This window comes from Dreissena polymorpha, chromosome 7 (genome assembly GCF_020536995.1).
Source record: "Dreissena polymorpha isolate Duluth1 chromosome 7, UMN_Dpol_1.0, whole genome shotgun sequence".
NCBI classification, from domain to species: Eukaryota; Metazoa; Mollusca; class Bivalvia; order Myida; family Dreissenidae; genus Dreissena; species Dreissena polymorpha.
The window spans coordinates 87,790,207-87,809,006 of record NC_068361.1 but is presented as its reverse complement, the minus strand read 5'-3'; the positions used below and the strand labels follow the sequence as shown (position 1 = coordinate 87,809,006).

The following is an 18,800-nucleotide window of genomic DNA, read 5'->3' as shown; positions in this document are numbered from 1 at the left end:
CTTTCCCAGAGCTCCCATATTGTACCATATTGTACCATATTGTCCCATACTGTCCCATACTGTCCCATATTGTCCCATATTGTCCCATATTGTACCATATTGTACCATATTGTCCCATACTGTCCCATATTGAATAAGATTAGTTAGCAGTGTAATAATCAATAATCGGTTGCTTTGGCTTTGTGTAAATTGTAGGTTTTATAAGCATGAGCAGTAGAGTAAGTTTATAAAGCAATTTTCTTTAAAAGATGAATCAGTGTGCAGGAAGCATTCACGTTATTTCTTTAGAAGTACGTGTTGTTCTTACACAATTGAAAAAACACCAACTTAACAACATTGTTTTGGCATTCCTGACCAATATTCAATTACACTTGAAAAATTATAATCGTTAGATCTTCACCACTGTTAAACAAGTGGTTAATGTTTTTTTTTCCAAAAGTTCTTAGCGAAAACTTTCAAAGAAATAGTGATTCAGTTCCTGTTCGACTTATACGATGAATAATACAGTGGGTACACGCATAAATTTGTTTTTAAAACATTGATTTACGTTTGATACTTTGTTTTAACCCTTAAAGCGCTGGAGCTGAATTTTAAAGGCCTTTAGAACGTGGCGTCTCATCAGGATTCAAACTGTTTGCTATTCTGATAGTATTCTTTGAAAAAAAATCAAAGAAAATGCTAATTTTAGAAATTCAGCAGACGACATTTTAGCAGACGACAAATTACCCAGCATGCAAAGGGTTGAATGCTCCTATTTTCAAGCAGCGATCTGTTATCACATTACTGTGAATTCTGTCATAATGATCTGTTATCACATTACTGTGAATTCTGTCATAATGATTTGTTATCACATTACTGTGAATTCTGTCATAATGATCTGTTATCACATTACTGTGAATTCTGTCATAATGATTTGTTATCACATTACTGTGAATTCTGTCATAATGATTTGTTTATAATTATCGTATGCCTTTTCACTTGAAAAGTTGGTTACAGTATGGTCTAACGGTCTGATGCATTAATTGACAATAAATACATAAAGATCGCATTAAATTAAATGAAAGACTATAATCTGACGATAACTTTACAGTAATCCTATTAACTGATGCAAGTAATTCAATGCTCAATTTTGTTGATGCAAAGTAAAACGTATGATACCATAATCTGATTGTTACGAATAGTTCAGCACGAGAAAGAAGAGGTAAATGCATTCTGTCCTTTCATTTGTCGTAGTTACTTTATTATATTTTGTCCATCTGGCTGTTTTTCTGAGTAGTTTGAAGTTGGTATTTAATTTTATGTAGTACTATTGTTTCTTAAATGTTTCAAATAGGTAAGTCAATATTTTAAATATTTTATTCGGTCTGTTGAGAAACCAGGCTTAATGCATGGGGATAAAGTATCGTCTCACATTAGCCTTTGCAGTCAGCACAGGTTAATCAAGGATTAATGTATGGGGATAAAGTATCGTCTCATATTAGCCTTTGCAGTGAGCACAGGTTAATCAAGGATTAATGCATGGGGCTAAAGTATCGTCTCATATTAGCCTTTGCAGTGAGCACAGGTTAATCAAGGATTAATGCATGGGGATAAAGTATCGTCTCATATTAGCCTTTGCAGTCAGCACAGGTTAATCAAGGATTAATGCATGGGGATAAAGTATCGTCTCATATTAGCCTTTGCAGTCAGCACAGGTTAATCAAGGATTAATGCATAGGGATAAAGTATCGTCTCATATTAGCCTTTTCAGTCAGCACAGGTTAATCAAGGATTAATGCATAGGGATAAAGTATCGTCTCATATTAGCCTTTGCAGTGAGCACAGGTTAATCAAGGATTAATGCATGGGGATAAAGTATCGTCTCATATTAGCCTTTGCAGTCAGCACAGGTTAATCAAGGATTAATGCATTGGGATAAAGTATCGTCTCATATTAGCCTTTGCAGTGAGCACAGGTTAATCAAGGATTAATGCATAGGGATAAAGTATCGTCTCATAATAGCCTTTGCAGTGAGCACAGGTTAATCAAGGATTAATGCATGGGGATAAAGTATCGTCTCATATTAGCCTTTGCAGTCAGCACAGGTTAATCAAGGATTAATGCATAGGGATAAAGTATCGTCTCATATTAGCCTTTTCAGTCAGCACAGGTTAATCAAGGATTAATGCATTGGGATAAAGTATCGTCTCATATTAGCCTTTGCAGTGAGCACAGGTTAATCAAGGATTAATGCATAGGGATAAAGTATCGTCTCATATTAGCCTTTGCAGTGAGCACAGGTTAATCAAGGATTAATGCATAGGGATAAAGTATCGTCTCATATTAGCCTTTGCAGTGAGCACAGGTTAATCAAGGATTAATGCATTGGGATAAAGTATCGTCTCATATTAGCCTTTGCAGTGAGCACAGGTTAATCAAGGATTAATGCATAGGGATAAAGTATCGTCTCATATTAACCTTTGCAGTCAGCACAGGTTAATCAAGGATTATTGCATTGGGATAAAGTATCGTCTCATATTAGCCTTTGCAGTGAGCACAGGTTAATCAAGGATAAATGCATTGGGATAAAGTATCGTCTCATATTAGCCTTTGCAGTGAGCACAGGTTAATCAAGGATTAATACATTGGGATAAAGTATCGTCTCATATTAGCCTTTGCAGTCAGCACAGGTTAATCAAGGATTAATGCATGGGGATAAAGTATCGTCTCATATTAACCTTTGCAGTAAGCACAGGTTAATCAAGGATTAATGCATTGGGATAAAGTATCGTCTCATATTAGCCTTTGCAGTGAGCACAGGTTAATCAAGGATTAATGCATAGGGATAAAGTATCGTCTCATATTAACCTTTGCAGTCAGCACAGGTTAATCAAGGATTAATGCATGGGGATAAAGTATCGTCTCATATTAGCCTTTGCAGTCAGCACAGGTTAATCAAGGATTAATGCATGGGGATAAAGTATCGTCTCATATTAGCCTTTGCAGTCTGCACAGGTTAATCAAGGATAAGATTTTCCGCTTTTACGGATTATGTTTTCTTATAAGGACGCCTCTACTAAACAAAAATCCAGTTTAGGAGGAAAATGTCATCCCAGATCAGCCTTTGCTCACTGCTCATATTCATATTTTGATACAGATATAACACTACCAGTATATGTAAATAAATGGCCTCGACACTTTGGTATGACTGATACAATTATGCATTTTGAAATTGATATTTTGACTTAAGGTTTCCTTTCATCATGATTTGCATCATATGAAAGGAACTTATTTAGCCTGACATATTATGATCACATTTTCTTTATGTTTGTACAACAAAATCTCCAAATTGTGCGTGATGCTTGTAATGTTAGAAATTACAAGGTTAGTAGTAGCTCTAGCATAAGGATATATTTGACCATTGACTTTAAATATCTCCTGGCATTTTCATGCTCACGCACATTGGAATGCATTTAGCATTGCCCATCTCCATATATCTGTATGAACATGTTATGTGTGCATGTATACGTCTGTATATGTCTGTATGAACATGTAATGCGTGCATGTATACGTCTGTATACGTCTGTATGAACATGGTATGTGTGCATGTATACGTCTGTATGAACATGGTATGTGTGCATGTATACGTCTGTATACGTCTGTATGAACATGGTATGTGTGCATGTATACGTCTGTATATGTCTGTATGAACATGGTATGTGTGCATGTATACGTCTGTATACGTCTGTATGAACATGGTATGTGTGCATGTATACGTCTGTATGAACATGGTATGTGTGCATGTATATGTCTGTATGAACATGGTATGTGTGCATGTATACGTCTGTATGAACATGGTATGTGTGCATGTATACGTCTGTATACGTCTGTATAAACATGGTATGTGTGCATGTATACGTCTGTATACGTCTGTATGAACATGTTATGTGTGCATGTATACGTCTGTATGAACATGTTATGTGTGCATGTATACGTCTGTATGAACATGTTATGTGTGCATGTATACGTCTGTATGAACATGTTATGTGTGCATGTATACGTCTGTATGAACATGTTATGTGTGCATGTATACGTCTGTATGAACATGTAATGTATGCATGTATACGTCTGTATATGTCTGTATGAGCATGTTATATGTGCATGTATACGTCTGTATATGTCTGTATGAACATGTTATGTGTGCATGTATACGTATGTATATGTCTGTATGAACATGTTATGTGTGCATGTATACGTCTGTATACATCTGTATGAACATGTTATGTGTGCATGTATACGTGTGTATATATCTGTATGAACATGTTATGCGTGCATGTATACGTCTGTATGAACATGTTATGAGTGCATGTATACGTCTGTATATATCTGTATGAACATGTTATGCGTGCATGTATACGTCTGTATGAACATGTTATGCGTGCATGTATACGTCTGTATGAACATGTTATGTGTGCATGTATACGTCTGTATACATCTGTATGAGCTTTTTCAGATTATATTTTTTCATTTATCTGAATTTTTTTTGAATGACTTTCCACAAATATTGTGAGAAAATTGCATGACATGTGTTTTACCTTCCATTGCTTGTTTCCCAGTCCAAAGGTCTAATTCGCCCCTACAGGACAAAGGTCAAATATGGACATAGAACGGCATGCCCATATTGTGACTCCAATTCATTAATCACCATACAAGTTCACGACAACTTGCTGCAAACTATCAACATGTACAGATGGAGTTTGATGTATAAAACCAATGGAAATAACTTGAAATCATGTTTGAAGTCAAAGGTCAAATATATGCATACCTTACATGTGTCCGTCCATCAAATCTTGTTTATTTCATTATTCATCTTGCAATCTTTGAATGACCTATCACAAACATTGTGAGTCACTGGCATGCAGTAAGCAATACCATTGTTCCTTTCTCAAACGTCAAACTTATACCTCAAGGTCGGAGGTAAAATATGGGTAAATACAACGTACCCAGTCTGTAACTTCAATTAAATGTTTCAGTGGCATAATGGTAATGGAGTCAGCCTAGCGACCTGGAGGTAATTGGCTTGATCCCTACTGTAGAAGCGATCTATAGTCTCCCCAAAAGACACCATGTACTGGTTCTACACGGAGCATTTCAATAAGGTTTGTGATGCATTTGAGGTAACATAAACAGATTTAAACAAATTCAAGTAATAATTTTTCTGACAATTTCAAAACAATCACCATGTATAAATTATGTTGTGCGTGCTACACATGTGGCTATAGCGTTAAGATTAACCCATTTATGCCCAGTGGACCCGCCTACCCTTCTAAATTGGATCAATTTATTTCGAAAATTAGGGATGTCTAGTATACTTATTTCTATATTTAGAATATTTATTACTGAAAATCCTTTTAGCAAACAGCGCAGACCCAGATGAGACGCCGCATCATGCGGCATCTCATCTTGGTCTACGCTGTTTGCAATGTCCTTTTTTCAGGACGCTAGGCATAAATGGGTTAACATTTCATCTCAAAGTTGAAATAAATGCATACCTAATCACACTGCCTGTGTTAAGATATAAATGGAAGCATCTGATTCTAAAAGTCATTAATTATTGTTTACCGTTTTGAGAAATAAACAAGATCTGATAGAGAATCTCTATAAAGAAGTTATGACATTGAAATATTTGTGTTAATATTTTTTTTCCAATTACTTTGTAAGCTGCAACACCAAAAAGACCATAAGACGGATAACTGAGTCCAAATGATTAGGTCTACAACCATCGAATTGCAATGTTGCCATAGTGTTGTTGTTTCCTTCCACCAATACTACACCATGTATTTACCCGCATGAACACAGTCAGAAGACATAGTAGATATTGGGAATCAAACTTTTTTATATTGTTATTATAGTGTTTTGAAATTAACTTGTTGAGTTAAAGCCCATATTTTTTCTTTAAGTGAACTTGTGATGTCTGTTGTATACTATCCGCAAGTGTTTTGCGTATGACATTTGTTGAAAACGTTTCATATATATTTTCTATAATTTGCATCATGGGAAATATTTTAAACGGGTATGACCGAAATGAGGAGATGGTTAGTTCCCGCGTTAAAAGTGTTTGGTAAAAGGAGAGGGCCTTATTAATCCCTCCCTGCGTCCCTTCCTTCGTCCGTCCCTCCCTGCGTCCCTTCCTCCATCCGTCCCTCCCTCCGTCCCTCCTTCCGTCCATCCCTCCGTCCTTCCCTCCGTCCTTCCCTCCGTCCTTCCCTTCGTCCCTCCCTCCGTCCTTCTTTCCGTCCCTCCCGTCGTCCCTCCCTCCGTCCCTCCGTCCTTCCGTCCGTCCTTCCGTCCGTCCGTCCGTCCCTCCGTCCGTCCGTCCGTCCGTCCGTCCGTCCCTCCCTCCCTCCCTCCCTCCCTCCCTCCCTCCCTCCCTCCCTCCCTCCCTCCCTCCCTCCCTCCCTCCCTCCCTCCCTCCCTCCCTCCCTCCCTCCCTCCCTCCCTCCCTCCCTCCCTCCCTCCCTCCCTCCCTCCCTCCCTCCCTCCCTCCCTCCCTCCCTCCCTCCCTCCCTCCCTCCCTCCCTCCCTCCCTCCCTCCCTCCCTCCCTCCCTCCGTCCGTCCGTCCGTCCGTCCGTCCGTCCGTCCGTCCGTCCGTCCGTCCCCTCCTCCCTCCCTTCCTCCCTCCCTCCCTCCCTCCCTCCCTCCCTCCCTCCCTCCCTCCGTCCGTCCGTCCGTCCGTCCGTCCGTCCGTCCGTCCGTCCGTCCGTCCCTCCCTCCCTCCCTCCCTCCCTCCGTCCGTCCGTCCGTCCGTCCCTCCCTCCCTCCCTCCCTCCCTCCCTCCCTCCCTCCCTCCCTCCCTCCCTCCCTCCCTCCCTCCCTCCCTCCCTCCCTCCCTCCCTCCCTCCCTCCCTCCCTCCCTCCCTTCGTCATCGGTGTTGCGGAGTATTCACTTTCCCATTTCCTTTCAGTATGGACACTAGATTTGAGAGGAATGAGATTCTGCTTCTAAATGATGTGGACGGGTTGGGCCCTCGATCTAACCCAAGTTGGGCGGCACAGATGGACGACGAAGACATGACGGAACAGGAGGTTGTCGAGATGGACACTAGCGAGATCGTCCCGATCGCAGCCCTAGAAGAGTCGTCTAGCTACGGGAACTCTGTCGGCATAGTCCTTACAGAGTTGCCCAAGAGACCTGCCGGCATAGTCCCGCAGGAGGTGTCCAGTGTGGGCAACGCAGCCCTAGAAGAGTCGTCTAGCTCCCTTTGTCAGGATGGCAGACGTCGTCCTCGGCAGTTCACACTTCGAGGGAAACACTCGTCTGCTGTCGTCGTCGGCTGCACACCACCGATCCTCCTGGGAATACCTCCCTCCCTCCCTCCCTCCCTCCCTCCCTCCCTCCCTCCCTCCCTCCCTCCCTCCCTCCCTCCCTCCCTCCCTCCCTCCCTCCCTCCCTCCCTCCCTCCCTCCCTCCCTCCCTCCCTCCCTCCCTCCCTCCCTCCCTCCCTCCCTCCCTCCCTCCCGCCCTCCCTCCCGCCCTCCCTCCCTCCCGCCCTTCCTCCCTCCCTCCCTCCTTCCCTCTCTCCCTCCCTCCCTAATAGGTCATGACAAAAATCATATGTTTGACACGCCATATGATTCTTCGTCCTTAATTGTAACTTTAATGTTTCGTACCATGTTTTATAAGTCGGGTCCCTGGTGTTTCCACGACATCTCACGTTTCTTTAGTGTTCTAGCTGTAACTCTGACATCCTGTGCTGTATGTGCTGTAGCTGCATTCTGCACCAAGAGTTTACGGGCGATTAAAATTCCAGTGATCAGGGGTTAAATGTAAAATTCAGCTGAAGATGTCACACGTTATCAATATCAGACTATAAACATGACCTGAACTTTTTAAAATTTACCTGACTGAATTGCTACTGAAAGAGTACCTCAAATATGAGCCTCGTACTGGAAAGACTCAGCTTTATGCATGTGCGTAAAGTGTCGTTCCGGATAAGCATGTGCTGTCTGCACAGGCTGATTTAAGTTTATACTTTCCGCATAAGCTGGATTTTTGCTAAAGTGTCCTCCCTGATTAGCCTGTATGGACTTTAAAACTAATCTAGGATTACACTTTACTCCCATGTAATTAGCCCAGTTTTCCCAGAATGCGGCTGATATGTAACTCTGACACTCTGTGTTGTTGTTGTTGTTACTACCAGACGGAATTGCTTCTGAATGAGTACTTAGTCGTGCGTAACACGTTGAAGTCACGACAACAGGCACCCAGTAACTATTAGGAGTCAACTATGAACATCGGCACGTACTACACCAAGAAGACTCAGAAACAGAAAAAGGTTAGCACTAGAAAACTGGTCATAATGCATGTGCGTCAAGTGTCGTCCCAGATTAGCCTATGCAGTTCGCACAGGATAATCAGGGACGACACTTTCTATTTGTATGGTATTTTTCAGTTAAAGTGAAAATACACCTTAGACAGAAAGTGCGGACTGCACAGGCTAATCTGGGACGACACTTTACGCATATGTAGTTAACCCCTTTTTCATAGTGACAGGCACATACTTCACCAAGAAGAAGGCTCAGAAACAGAAAAAAGATTATCTTTAGATCTGTCGTAGTAATTATTTCTTTCCCGCTCAGAATTAATATGAAAATGGCTATATGCAACCAGCATAAAACCAGTACAACATGCAAATAGCACACAGTCTGTAAAGGTTTTATGCTGTTTGCTGCTCATCATTACCTTAGAGTTGGAAATGAAAAAGACACAGAAACAGGAAAATGTGACCTTTGTATCTTACATAGTCATTCATTCTTTACCACTCAGATACGCAATTTAGCGCATTTCTAGTCATTTGAAAATCAAATTAAATTAAAGACCTTTCCTAGAATTTAGCTTTTAAACCATTATTTCCATCTCTAAGATACTGATGAGCAGCAAAAGGCCTAACACTTGAACAGGGTGTGAGTAAATCGCAGGCTGTTCTGGTTGAATGTCGGTTGCTTATTGCAATTTTCACTCTGATCCTGAGTGGGAAGTGTGAAGGTGCTTCGCATAATTTACAATTGATGTCAGCACAATTTTACCTAAGTATCAAAGTAGATGGATGATTTCCGACAGATGGACGTTTCAATAAAGCTTGAACAAGTTTTGTTAAATATTTTGGTCAGTTGTTAATATTATAGTTTACATAGCAGGGGATTTTCTCAGCCCCTAGGTCTTAAAGGGGCCTTTTCACAGATTTTGGCATTTTTTTTAACTTATTCATTAAATGCTTTATATTGATAAATGTAAACATTGGATCATAAAAGCTCCAGTAAAAAATCAAGAAAAAAATTAAAAAAGGAAAAGAACATTACCCGGAGCAGGTTTCGAACCAGTGACCCCTGGAGTCCTGCCAGAGTCCTGAAGTAAAAACGCTTTAGCCTACTGAGCTATTCCGCCGAGTACACATTCTTGACGTATTTTATACCTTATATAAGCAATCTTCGTAGTTTCGCAAAATTTAACGACAAAAACAGAACTCTCCAAATTATTCAATCGTTTCGCGTTGCAACGCTTTATAATTTTTAGGTTTTAAAATCGTCAAAAGATGCATATAATGGCTATATTAGAGCATGGTTAATGTTCAGTATTACTGTTTCCTCACAAATATCATAACTAAAACGAAAACTTACGAATCTGAAACAACTTTTTTCAATTTGTCAATTTACCAAAGCGTGAAAAGACCCCTTTAATGAAACACAGTAATACTTCATGAATATCCGGTCATAAAAAGAGTAACACTAGAGGTGAATGAAAACCAGCCTTATTTTACGTCAATTTATTGACGCTCAATTACCCAAGGCATGTAGAGAAACTTTTGAGTCTATTTCCTTGGAAGAACCCGTATCAAATCATAAATATGTAAATGTAGAAAAAATGTATTGATTCAGAAAAATAATCAACTATTAAATGGTTTTAGTACTAAACTTTCTTTGGTTTGACATTTCAGGGATCCCTGTTCCGGTTTGATGCTTCAATTCACGCTTTGAGTACAAAGAGCTATGTGGAGGACACACGCCATTTGAGGTTAGAGCTAAGTAACATTATACTGCAATAATGAAGCCTCGTACTGGGAAATCTGGGCATTATGCATGTTCGTATTGTGTCATACCAGATTAGCCTGCGCAGTCCGCACAGGTATGTCAGGGACGACTTTTTCCGCCTAAACTGAATTTCCACTAAGAAGTGACATCCATTTAACAAAAAATACCATGCAAACTGCACAGGCTAATCTGGCACGACTATTTACGCATGTGCAGTTTTCACATAACACGGCTGACTTAAATGGTGCAATGTCATCACACCTGTAAAATTTATTGTCAATTCAGCTGCGACACCAGAAAAGTCATTGTTTATTAAGTGTGAAGAACGTACGTTTTAAATAGAGATGAATTTGAGTTAAGAAATTAAAATGAACGATGTATAAGTTTGTTAAAAAAGAAGGGCAAACATGGACTAGAAAACATATGAAAATGCGAAATTCAATGTGTTTAATAAAAATAGCGGTGTTCCACTGTATAGGTTTTGATATGAAATTACAAATATAAATACATTATATCAAAACTTATTCAAGTATAGCAGATGGGTTCATTTTCCGTTTTGCTAAATATAGAAAAATAGTTTCTGCTAAATAAATCAATTGTAAATGAGGTATTGTATTTAAACTTAAAACATAAATGCATAATATCCGAACCTAGCGCGGGAGTGCATATGGATAGGGTAAAGGTCAATACCTTCATTTGTGTAAATATTGCAAAATATTTACTTCTTAATAACGTGAGAAAAAATGAAGATAGTGTTATGATTTTAATAATCCCTTTAACTTATAGATAAACTAAATAGTAGCGCCTGATATATTGATGTCATGAAGATAAAGTATCATCCAAACAGCAGCACAATTAGGCCCATGGTCAAGAGACTTTCCCTGTTTGCAATTTTTACACTGGGCTAGAGCTAGTAGCGCGCCTCTTGATAACAATGTGTCCTCGGCGTGGTATTTGTTTTGCAGCCAAAGCACCAGTCAGTACTTCATGGTCAAATTTTCTACAAAAGTTTATACAAAACATAAACTGAACAAACTTCTAAAAATTAAGCTTTCTCATGAATATAATACTTACCTTAGGGTTATGACAGTGAAGTTTGCGACAAGTACACAATCATCTGCGAATTTTAGTTAAAAAATATCATTGAGCCGCGTTCTGGGGAAACCGGGCTAAATGCATGCGCTTATGGTATTGTGCTAGATTAGAATGTGCAATTACACAGGCGAATAAGGGTCGGGAAAATAACGCTTTTATGAAATACTTCGCTAAAATGAAGTTCTGATCTTGCCTGAAAGTATTTTCCCTGACTAGCCTGTGCGGACGGTACAGGCAAATAGGTAACGCAACTGCGCGCATATTCTTAAAGGCCGGTTTCCGAGAGGGCGGCAAATTTTTAAACACAAATATCAACTGTTCTTTAATAAATGAAACAGCCACTTTAATATACTGCACCAACTATGTTGGACTTGCGACGATATCATTAATCTCTTTGAGACCTAGAGCTTCAACGACGTACCATCTTGGTTCGACTTTTGACTTATTAATAAGCACTTAACGATATTATCTTAATAGTTTAATTAGCCATGTCAGATATTGCGTTTTATGTTTATTCCTTACCTTATTAACCGTGTGCATAACACAATCCACTATACTAACGGTATCTTACGTCTGTTGCAACTGTACATTAAAACCAGTTCATATGCATGCATATGTTTGTCTTTGTCATGGAATAAGAAACATTACTTTTTCATAACTGATTAGCCTTTTAAGCAAAACAAAATTGAAACACCGTTGTTTTTTTCACTAGCCATAGCTCAGGACTTTACAACTATTTAAAAGTATGATGCGTAAATCAATTTTACCTTTGAGCCTTTGCGTTTTCGGACTTATTACTAATTTATCATTAGGGGGAATGACAACAGTGACCGCTTTCGATGAAATGTCGACTGTACCAACAACGTCCAGTTCCAATAATGCTTCGACTGAAACAACAACGTCCGGTTCTGATGACGTTTCGACTGAAACCACAGAAACCGGTTCCGGTGACATTGATATAACACCTACCAATATCGATGATATTTCGAGCGAATCAACAACGGCCAGTAACGAGGACAATTCCACTGATGAGAGAGCTACCATTGATAAAGGCATTGCGGCTGAAACAGCAGAGGCCGGTTCCGGTGATATTGAAACAACAGCGACCGTTTCCGTTGTATCTTCGACTCAAATAACAAACACATATTCCAATGACATATCGACCGAAACAATAGACACTGGTTCCGGTGAAATTAAAACAACAGCGGCCAGTACCAAGGAGACTTCGACTGAAACAACAGCGACCATTTCTATTTATTATTCGACTGACACAACAGAGACCAGTTCCGACAACATTTCGATTGAAACAACAGAAGCCGGTTCCGGCGAATCGGAAACAACGCCAACTAGTACCGAGAATACTTCGACTGAAACAACAGCGAGTAGTTCCGATGACATTTCGACTGAAACAACAGACACCGGTTCCGGTGAAATTGAAACAACAGCGGCCAGTACCAAGACGACTTCGATTGAAACAACAGCGACCATTTCTATTAATTATTCGACTGACACAACAGAGACCAGTTCCGACACAATTTCGATTGAAACAACAGACGCCGGTTCCGGTGAATCGGAAACAACGGCAACAAGAACCGAGAATACTTCGACTGAAACAACAGCGAGTAGTTCCGATGACATTTCGACTGAAACAACAGACACCGGTTCCGGTGAAATTGAAACAACAGCGGCCAGTACCAAGGAGACTTCGACAGAAACAACAGCGACCATTTCTATTAATTATTCGACTGACACAACAGAGACCAGTTCCGACACCATTTCGATTAAAACAACAGACGCCGGTTCCGGTGAATCGGAAACAACGGCAACAAGAACCGAGAATACTTCGACTGAAACAACAGCGAGTAGTTCCGATGACATTTCGACTGAAACAACAGACACCGGTTCCGGTGAAATTGAAACAACAGCGGCCAGTACCAAGGAGACTTCGACAGAAACAACAGCGACCATTTCTATTAATTATTCGACTGACACAACAGAGACCAGTTCCGACACCATTTCGATTAAAACAACAGACGCCGGTTCCGGTGAATCGGAAACAACGGCAACTAGTACCGAGAATACTTCGACTGAAACAACAGCGAGTAGTTCCGATGACATTTCGACTGAAACAACAGACACCGGTTCCGGTGAAATTGAAACAACAGCGGCCATTACCAAGGAGACTTCCACCGAAACAACAGCGACCATTTCCAATGATACTTCGACTGAAACAACTGCGACCAGTTCCGACACCATTTCGATTGAAACAACAGAGACCGGTTCTGGTGACATTGACACAACAGCGACCAGAACCGAAAGCACTTCGACTGATCCAACATCGACCACAACAACGCAGCGTAAGTATATTTTAACGGTCAGTGGAAAAAGTTTGCAAGTCCGAAATGTGCACGTTTTCCTTTTAAGACATGCATATTTTAAATACACGGCTATACAATACTTAAATTGGTCATTTATTGGTGGTTTTCATGAAATATTCCCATTTTTGTCATACAATTTGTTATGTTATAAATAGCTTTTTCAATCGTTTTTTGTCGTTTTCAAATAAATTTCTTTCTTTCCGGATGGGAAGAAATCCGTTGGAAGTTTTGGATTTTCAAAAGCAATTTTTTTTCGCCTACTTTGGTATGCAAACATCATTTAAATACTCTATAGTCGTTTTTAACGACAAGCAGCACGCATAACGTTACACTTGTATAATCGGTAACTTAGCATTAGCTAACCTTTTTTATCATTAAAACAGTCAAATAAATTATCATGGCAAAACGATAAATCCCATGAGATAATGTAACAATCCCATTATTAGGCAAACTTTGCATATGAATTTCAGATTAAAATCAAACGCATTTGTAGAATAATAACAACAATTATTTAAAAAAGGGTTTAATCGCATACTTAATCTCAAAAGGATAATCTAAAAGAACACGGTACTTGAGATAGCATAAATTCGGTTTCCCAAAGTTTTCCCGGTGGCCGTTTCTTAATTACGTTCCAACTTTGATAAAATGGACGAGGCGTGAGTAAACAGGGCTTTTTTACGTACATACAGATTTTAACGTTGGTATGTTTGATTCCAAGACTGACACATCTCCTGATATGAAAGTTCTATTTTTGTAGTTATCTAAAATGGAAATATTGACACTTAAGAAAGATATTTGATGTGAGTGAATAAATTCTTGTAAACCTCCATTAATCTTTTGTTTAAGGCAATTGACAAATGGTCTTTACATATTGAACAAAACACGCAATTAAATATAAATTACATCTCAAAGTGTGAAATAATGTTACCCTTTTCATCAAACTTTATGAACGTTCTTTTATCACACCTCGTCGTATTAATAACCGCTAAGAGTTTCAAATGTGGGGTCATTTAATGATTTATTCCTGCCACAAATTCTTTATATGGCAAAGCTACACGGGCGATGAATGCCCGTTTTTGGATAACGAAAGATATGGAAATCCGATAAAGGTTGCGTTCAAATTATTTGATTACTATGTCTTTGCAATCATAACTATGATTTAATAATGGATTTATTGCGGCAACTTATTTGGAACGTTTTCACAGAAAGTTCTGTAAAAGGCTGTTAGATGCGATATTGTCAACATATTCATTGACAATATATGCTGAATATGATCGATTCTCTTGATACATAGGTATGTGCCTAACACTTGTTGAATATTGCTTGAACCTTCATCAAAATAAATGAGGATATTGTATCCTTAATACTATCATTAATAAGCAAATATTAGAAATTAATACACACATTTACACTTAATTGGTCCTCCAAAATTCACTTAATTTTGAATTTGAAATCTAGCAGGATTGAGAGATGTTTGTTAATCTCCCGAGTCTCATATGATTGATACATGTATTCCTTTGTTAAGGAAAAGACTCAGAAATCACTAAATATTTGGGTTGGTGAGTTTATGTTGATTTATCAACCTAATTACTAGTTTACAAATAACTCACATCAGTATCTGAAAGGTCTCTGTATTTGGATGTTACTGACGATGAAAAACATATAAATACCATTGCTAAATACATGTCTCGTTCCATAAGTCTTTTTGAACTGGAACTTTATAACATTATCAGAAACGAGAGAATCTGCACTTCATGTAATCTCAAATATTTTGAGGACGAATATCAATATATACCTAAACGTCCGTTTAATTTTGAAGAGAGACCCATATAACTATAAAAACACTTCTCAACAAGACCGAGTATGCATAAATTGTTAAAACTTGTAAATAGTAGTAATAATGGGACACTAAGGAAGTTATCAATTTACTGTATTACATGTTCTAAGAATAGATATAATTGCATTTATTTAACTGAACGCTTATTAATGTCATCTTTGTACCGAGTATTATGAAATGTATTTTGAAATCTACGCTTTTTTCGTCAACGCGTTTTTTTGATAAAATATACAGTTCATAATGAAACAAATGACATGTGTTGTGTGCCTGCTTCCACTGATTGTTGTTAACTTGTGTGTTGTATAATAATTTCCTTGTTTATACGTACAGACACCACTCAACACGCATACTATATTATTATCTTAATTACTCATTTTTTCACGCATGTATCAAGTTCTAATAATATGAATCACAAAGGGCTCTAATGTGCTGATTTTAATACAATATGTGTTATGATATGTTTTGTTTCTAAAACTGGCAATTTAGTATATAGCGTTTAACAGTTCCAAACATATTTATATGGACGTTGCGGTTTGTTTACAACTTGATCTCTTATAGGGACACAAGAGAAATGGTTTTTTACGTATATAGCAAACGATTAAACTCCAGAAGCTATATCAGGGGATAAATTATTGTGTTTGTTCACTACTTGTATAACTCGATATCATGTTCAATAAGAATTAAATAATAACAAAAGAAGAAGATCACCGCATCGAAAATTGTAATGCAAAGCACTTGGAGGTTAAACGGTTTAAGGACTAACCAAGCCTTACATTTATACTGATTTCCCCCCGTTATATGCATGTAGTTTACCTCGTCAATAGGTACGGGATTGTCGAGGGCATCCCCTCTACATACTCAACAATATACATATAGATAATTATATTGCATGATTTACAATTGCGCATGGCAGATAAGTGCGTATAACTGCATACTGCACAATACTGCCATGATAACAATATATGTAAACAGTTTAAAGTATAAAATACCTGTCTAAAATAAGCAAGTCACGATGCAAAATTGACAGTATTGGTTAGCAACCAAGTGATCACAATTACATGTTAAGATTAATAAAATAATTGCATAAAGAGCAATATACTACTGGACACATTTAGTGGAATTACCAATATAAATGTAGTGATAAATTATGCAATTCACAATTTTCTAACGATACAGGCTTGGCAAAATATTCCCATTTTTTATTTGAAGTTATACAGTTAGAATCTAGATTTCAGAATACATTTATTACCTTTAAAATATTATACTGGATTGCAAAATACGATTTGCTGCGATAAAGATCGGTATTTTTAACATTGCTTTTACAATTATATATACATGTAAAACAATTAGTGAGAAGGAATGTAAAGTTGGGGGAACACTTGTGCTTTTATGTCCTAATATAAACGATGGTGCGTGTATAAAGTCGGTGAATAACTCGAAGCCTTCGAACATTTCTGCATTAAATATTTAACATGTTTACATTCCCCCAAAAATGTGCTGGACGGTTTAAAGCATATTATTACAGAAAGAGCAATGTACAGATGCCATATAATTGAATTTATTAAAAAAAAATCGTTTGTACGAATAATTCGGTGTATAATTGTATACTGAAACCATTGTAGTGAAAAATCTTTGGTTATAGAAATGGCATTTTCTCTTTTTCTTCAGATAATGTTATATAATATTCATCCATCTGTCATCGGGCCGTCGGTCGTTCAACCATAAATATTCATCTTAACATTTTTTTCTCTAATTTACTTTATTCAGAAAAGTGAACGATACTGATTTCAACTCTCTTGCATTTTAACTAATGACTTTCTCTTTCGCAGTTCCCGTTCTAGACGATTCCGATTATGAAGAGGAGAAGGAAACCGCAGACAAAAAAGCGCAGGCGGCCGTCGCTACTGGGGCCACAATTGTCGGTGTCGTCGGGATATCGGTTGTCGGCATCAGCATCGCGGCTTCAGTAGCCGCAACCCAAGCAGCGGTGGTCTTAGCGCCCGCTATCGTCGCCGCCTCTACTACAGCCGCGACGGCGGTTGGTGCGAACGCAGGAGTTACAGTCGCAAATATTAGCCCGTCAGTGACTGTAACAATGCACATATGATGCACCTATGAATAAGTATAAACCAAATAAGTTTTGCTGACATTTGGAATAATATATTTAGGGTAGGCAAACGTAAATGTCGTTACATTCTTAATGGTTCGGATATTGTTTTTCTTAAACATTGATTTGTGATGCACAAAACAATTCAAATAGGAACTTTGCAAAGAAAGAAGTGCATTTCTAACACTGAATTTCATGACGTTTTGATGACGCAATGACTAAATGGATATTTACTTAAACCTTAGCTCACCGTGTTAAAGTTATTCGGCGAATTGCAGTTTAATATAATATGATTTAAGGCGTGAACCTATGGTTCAGCATATATTGCTTGCTCATATACTGGCATGAATGTGACCCGTTGCTATTGCATTGACAGTCGCAAGATAATCTTCAAAAATATTTGTAAACAGGTTATGGTTCATTTTCAAGTGTGACTTGACTCGTGTTTAAACTTAACATGTTTACGCATAACATTTCAAAATGGTTACTGAAATATCACGTATAAAATAAATGTAAATGGAACATCTAGTTTTGTCGAAGCATTTTACAAATAAGACCGTTGTGAACTGATCTGCTAGAACGACGCCAGTAATAAGGTAACCCTAAGGTGTATGTAGAGAGCCCGAAACTGAGGACATACAATATATTCAAAGGCACATTGAGTCTGAGCCATTAGTAAAAGTATATCTTCAGAAACATGAGCGCTCATTGCTTTTTCAGTTTTGAACTGATATTATTCCTTTAAGAGTTAACAACGGATAGTTCGTCGGTGGACAGCCGGAAGCCTGTGTTAACATACTTTGTAACACCGGAAGCGATCAAGACAGGAAACATTTACCCTTTTCGAGTGTGCCTTACATTATTCTTTGAATGCAGGTTGTTTCTTTAATATGTTTATTAATCGCAATTCGGATATAAACCACATGCTATTTTTCTTTTTGCAATATAACACAAATGTCCTTTTTTATTTAAGCAATCATGTCCTAGAAAATTAGCAACATACTTGTTTTGTAAATACACGCAGCGGAAAAGCTTACTATACCACTTATTATAGTTTAACTACGATACACAAAGCCGCATATACCCACATTTTATTTATGATTTGTATTTAATGTAATATAGACCAATGCGTTTGTTCGTGTATTTTTTCAACAGTTCTATAATTAAGATAATTGCGTAGTCGATCTATAAGCCGATTGGGCCGAGTGATTTTAAAGGTCTTAACACCGTGATTATTTTCCATTATTGTGTCATACATAATTGACGATAATAAATGCATAACTGATTTAATTAAAATGCGTCCACATAGTTTTA

The 18,800-nt window shown here is 38.3% G+C and overlaps 1 protein-coding gene across 1 annotated transcript; it reads left to right on the top strand.

Moving 5' to 3' along the window:
* The first annotated feature begins 11,885 nt into the window (after nt 1–11,885).
* Nucleotides 11,886–17,917, top strand: LOC127839353 (mucin-22-like). Its single transcript, XM_052367689.1, has 2 exons — nt 11,886–13,521; nt 17,209–17,917. The coding sequence occupies exons 1-2, from the start codon at nt 11,910–11,912 to the stop codon at nt 17,484–17,486; spliced, it is 1,890 nt and encodes a 629-aa protein (XP_052223649.1). The 5' UTR covers nt 11,886–11,909; the 3' UTR covers nt 17,487–17,917.
* The last annotated feature ends 883 nt before the right edge of the window (nt 17,918–18,800 follow it).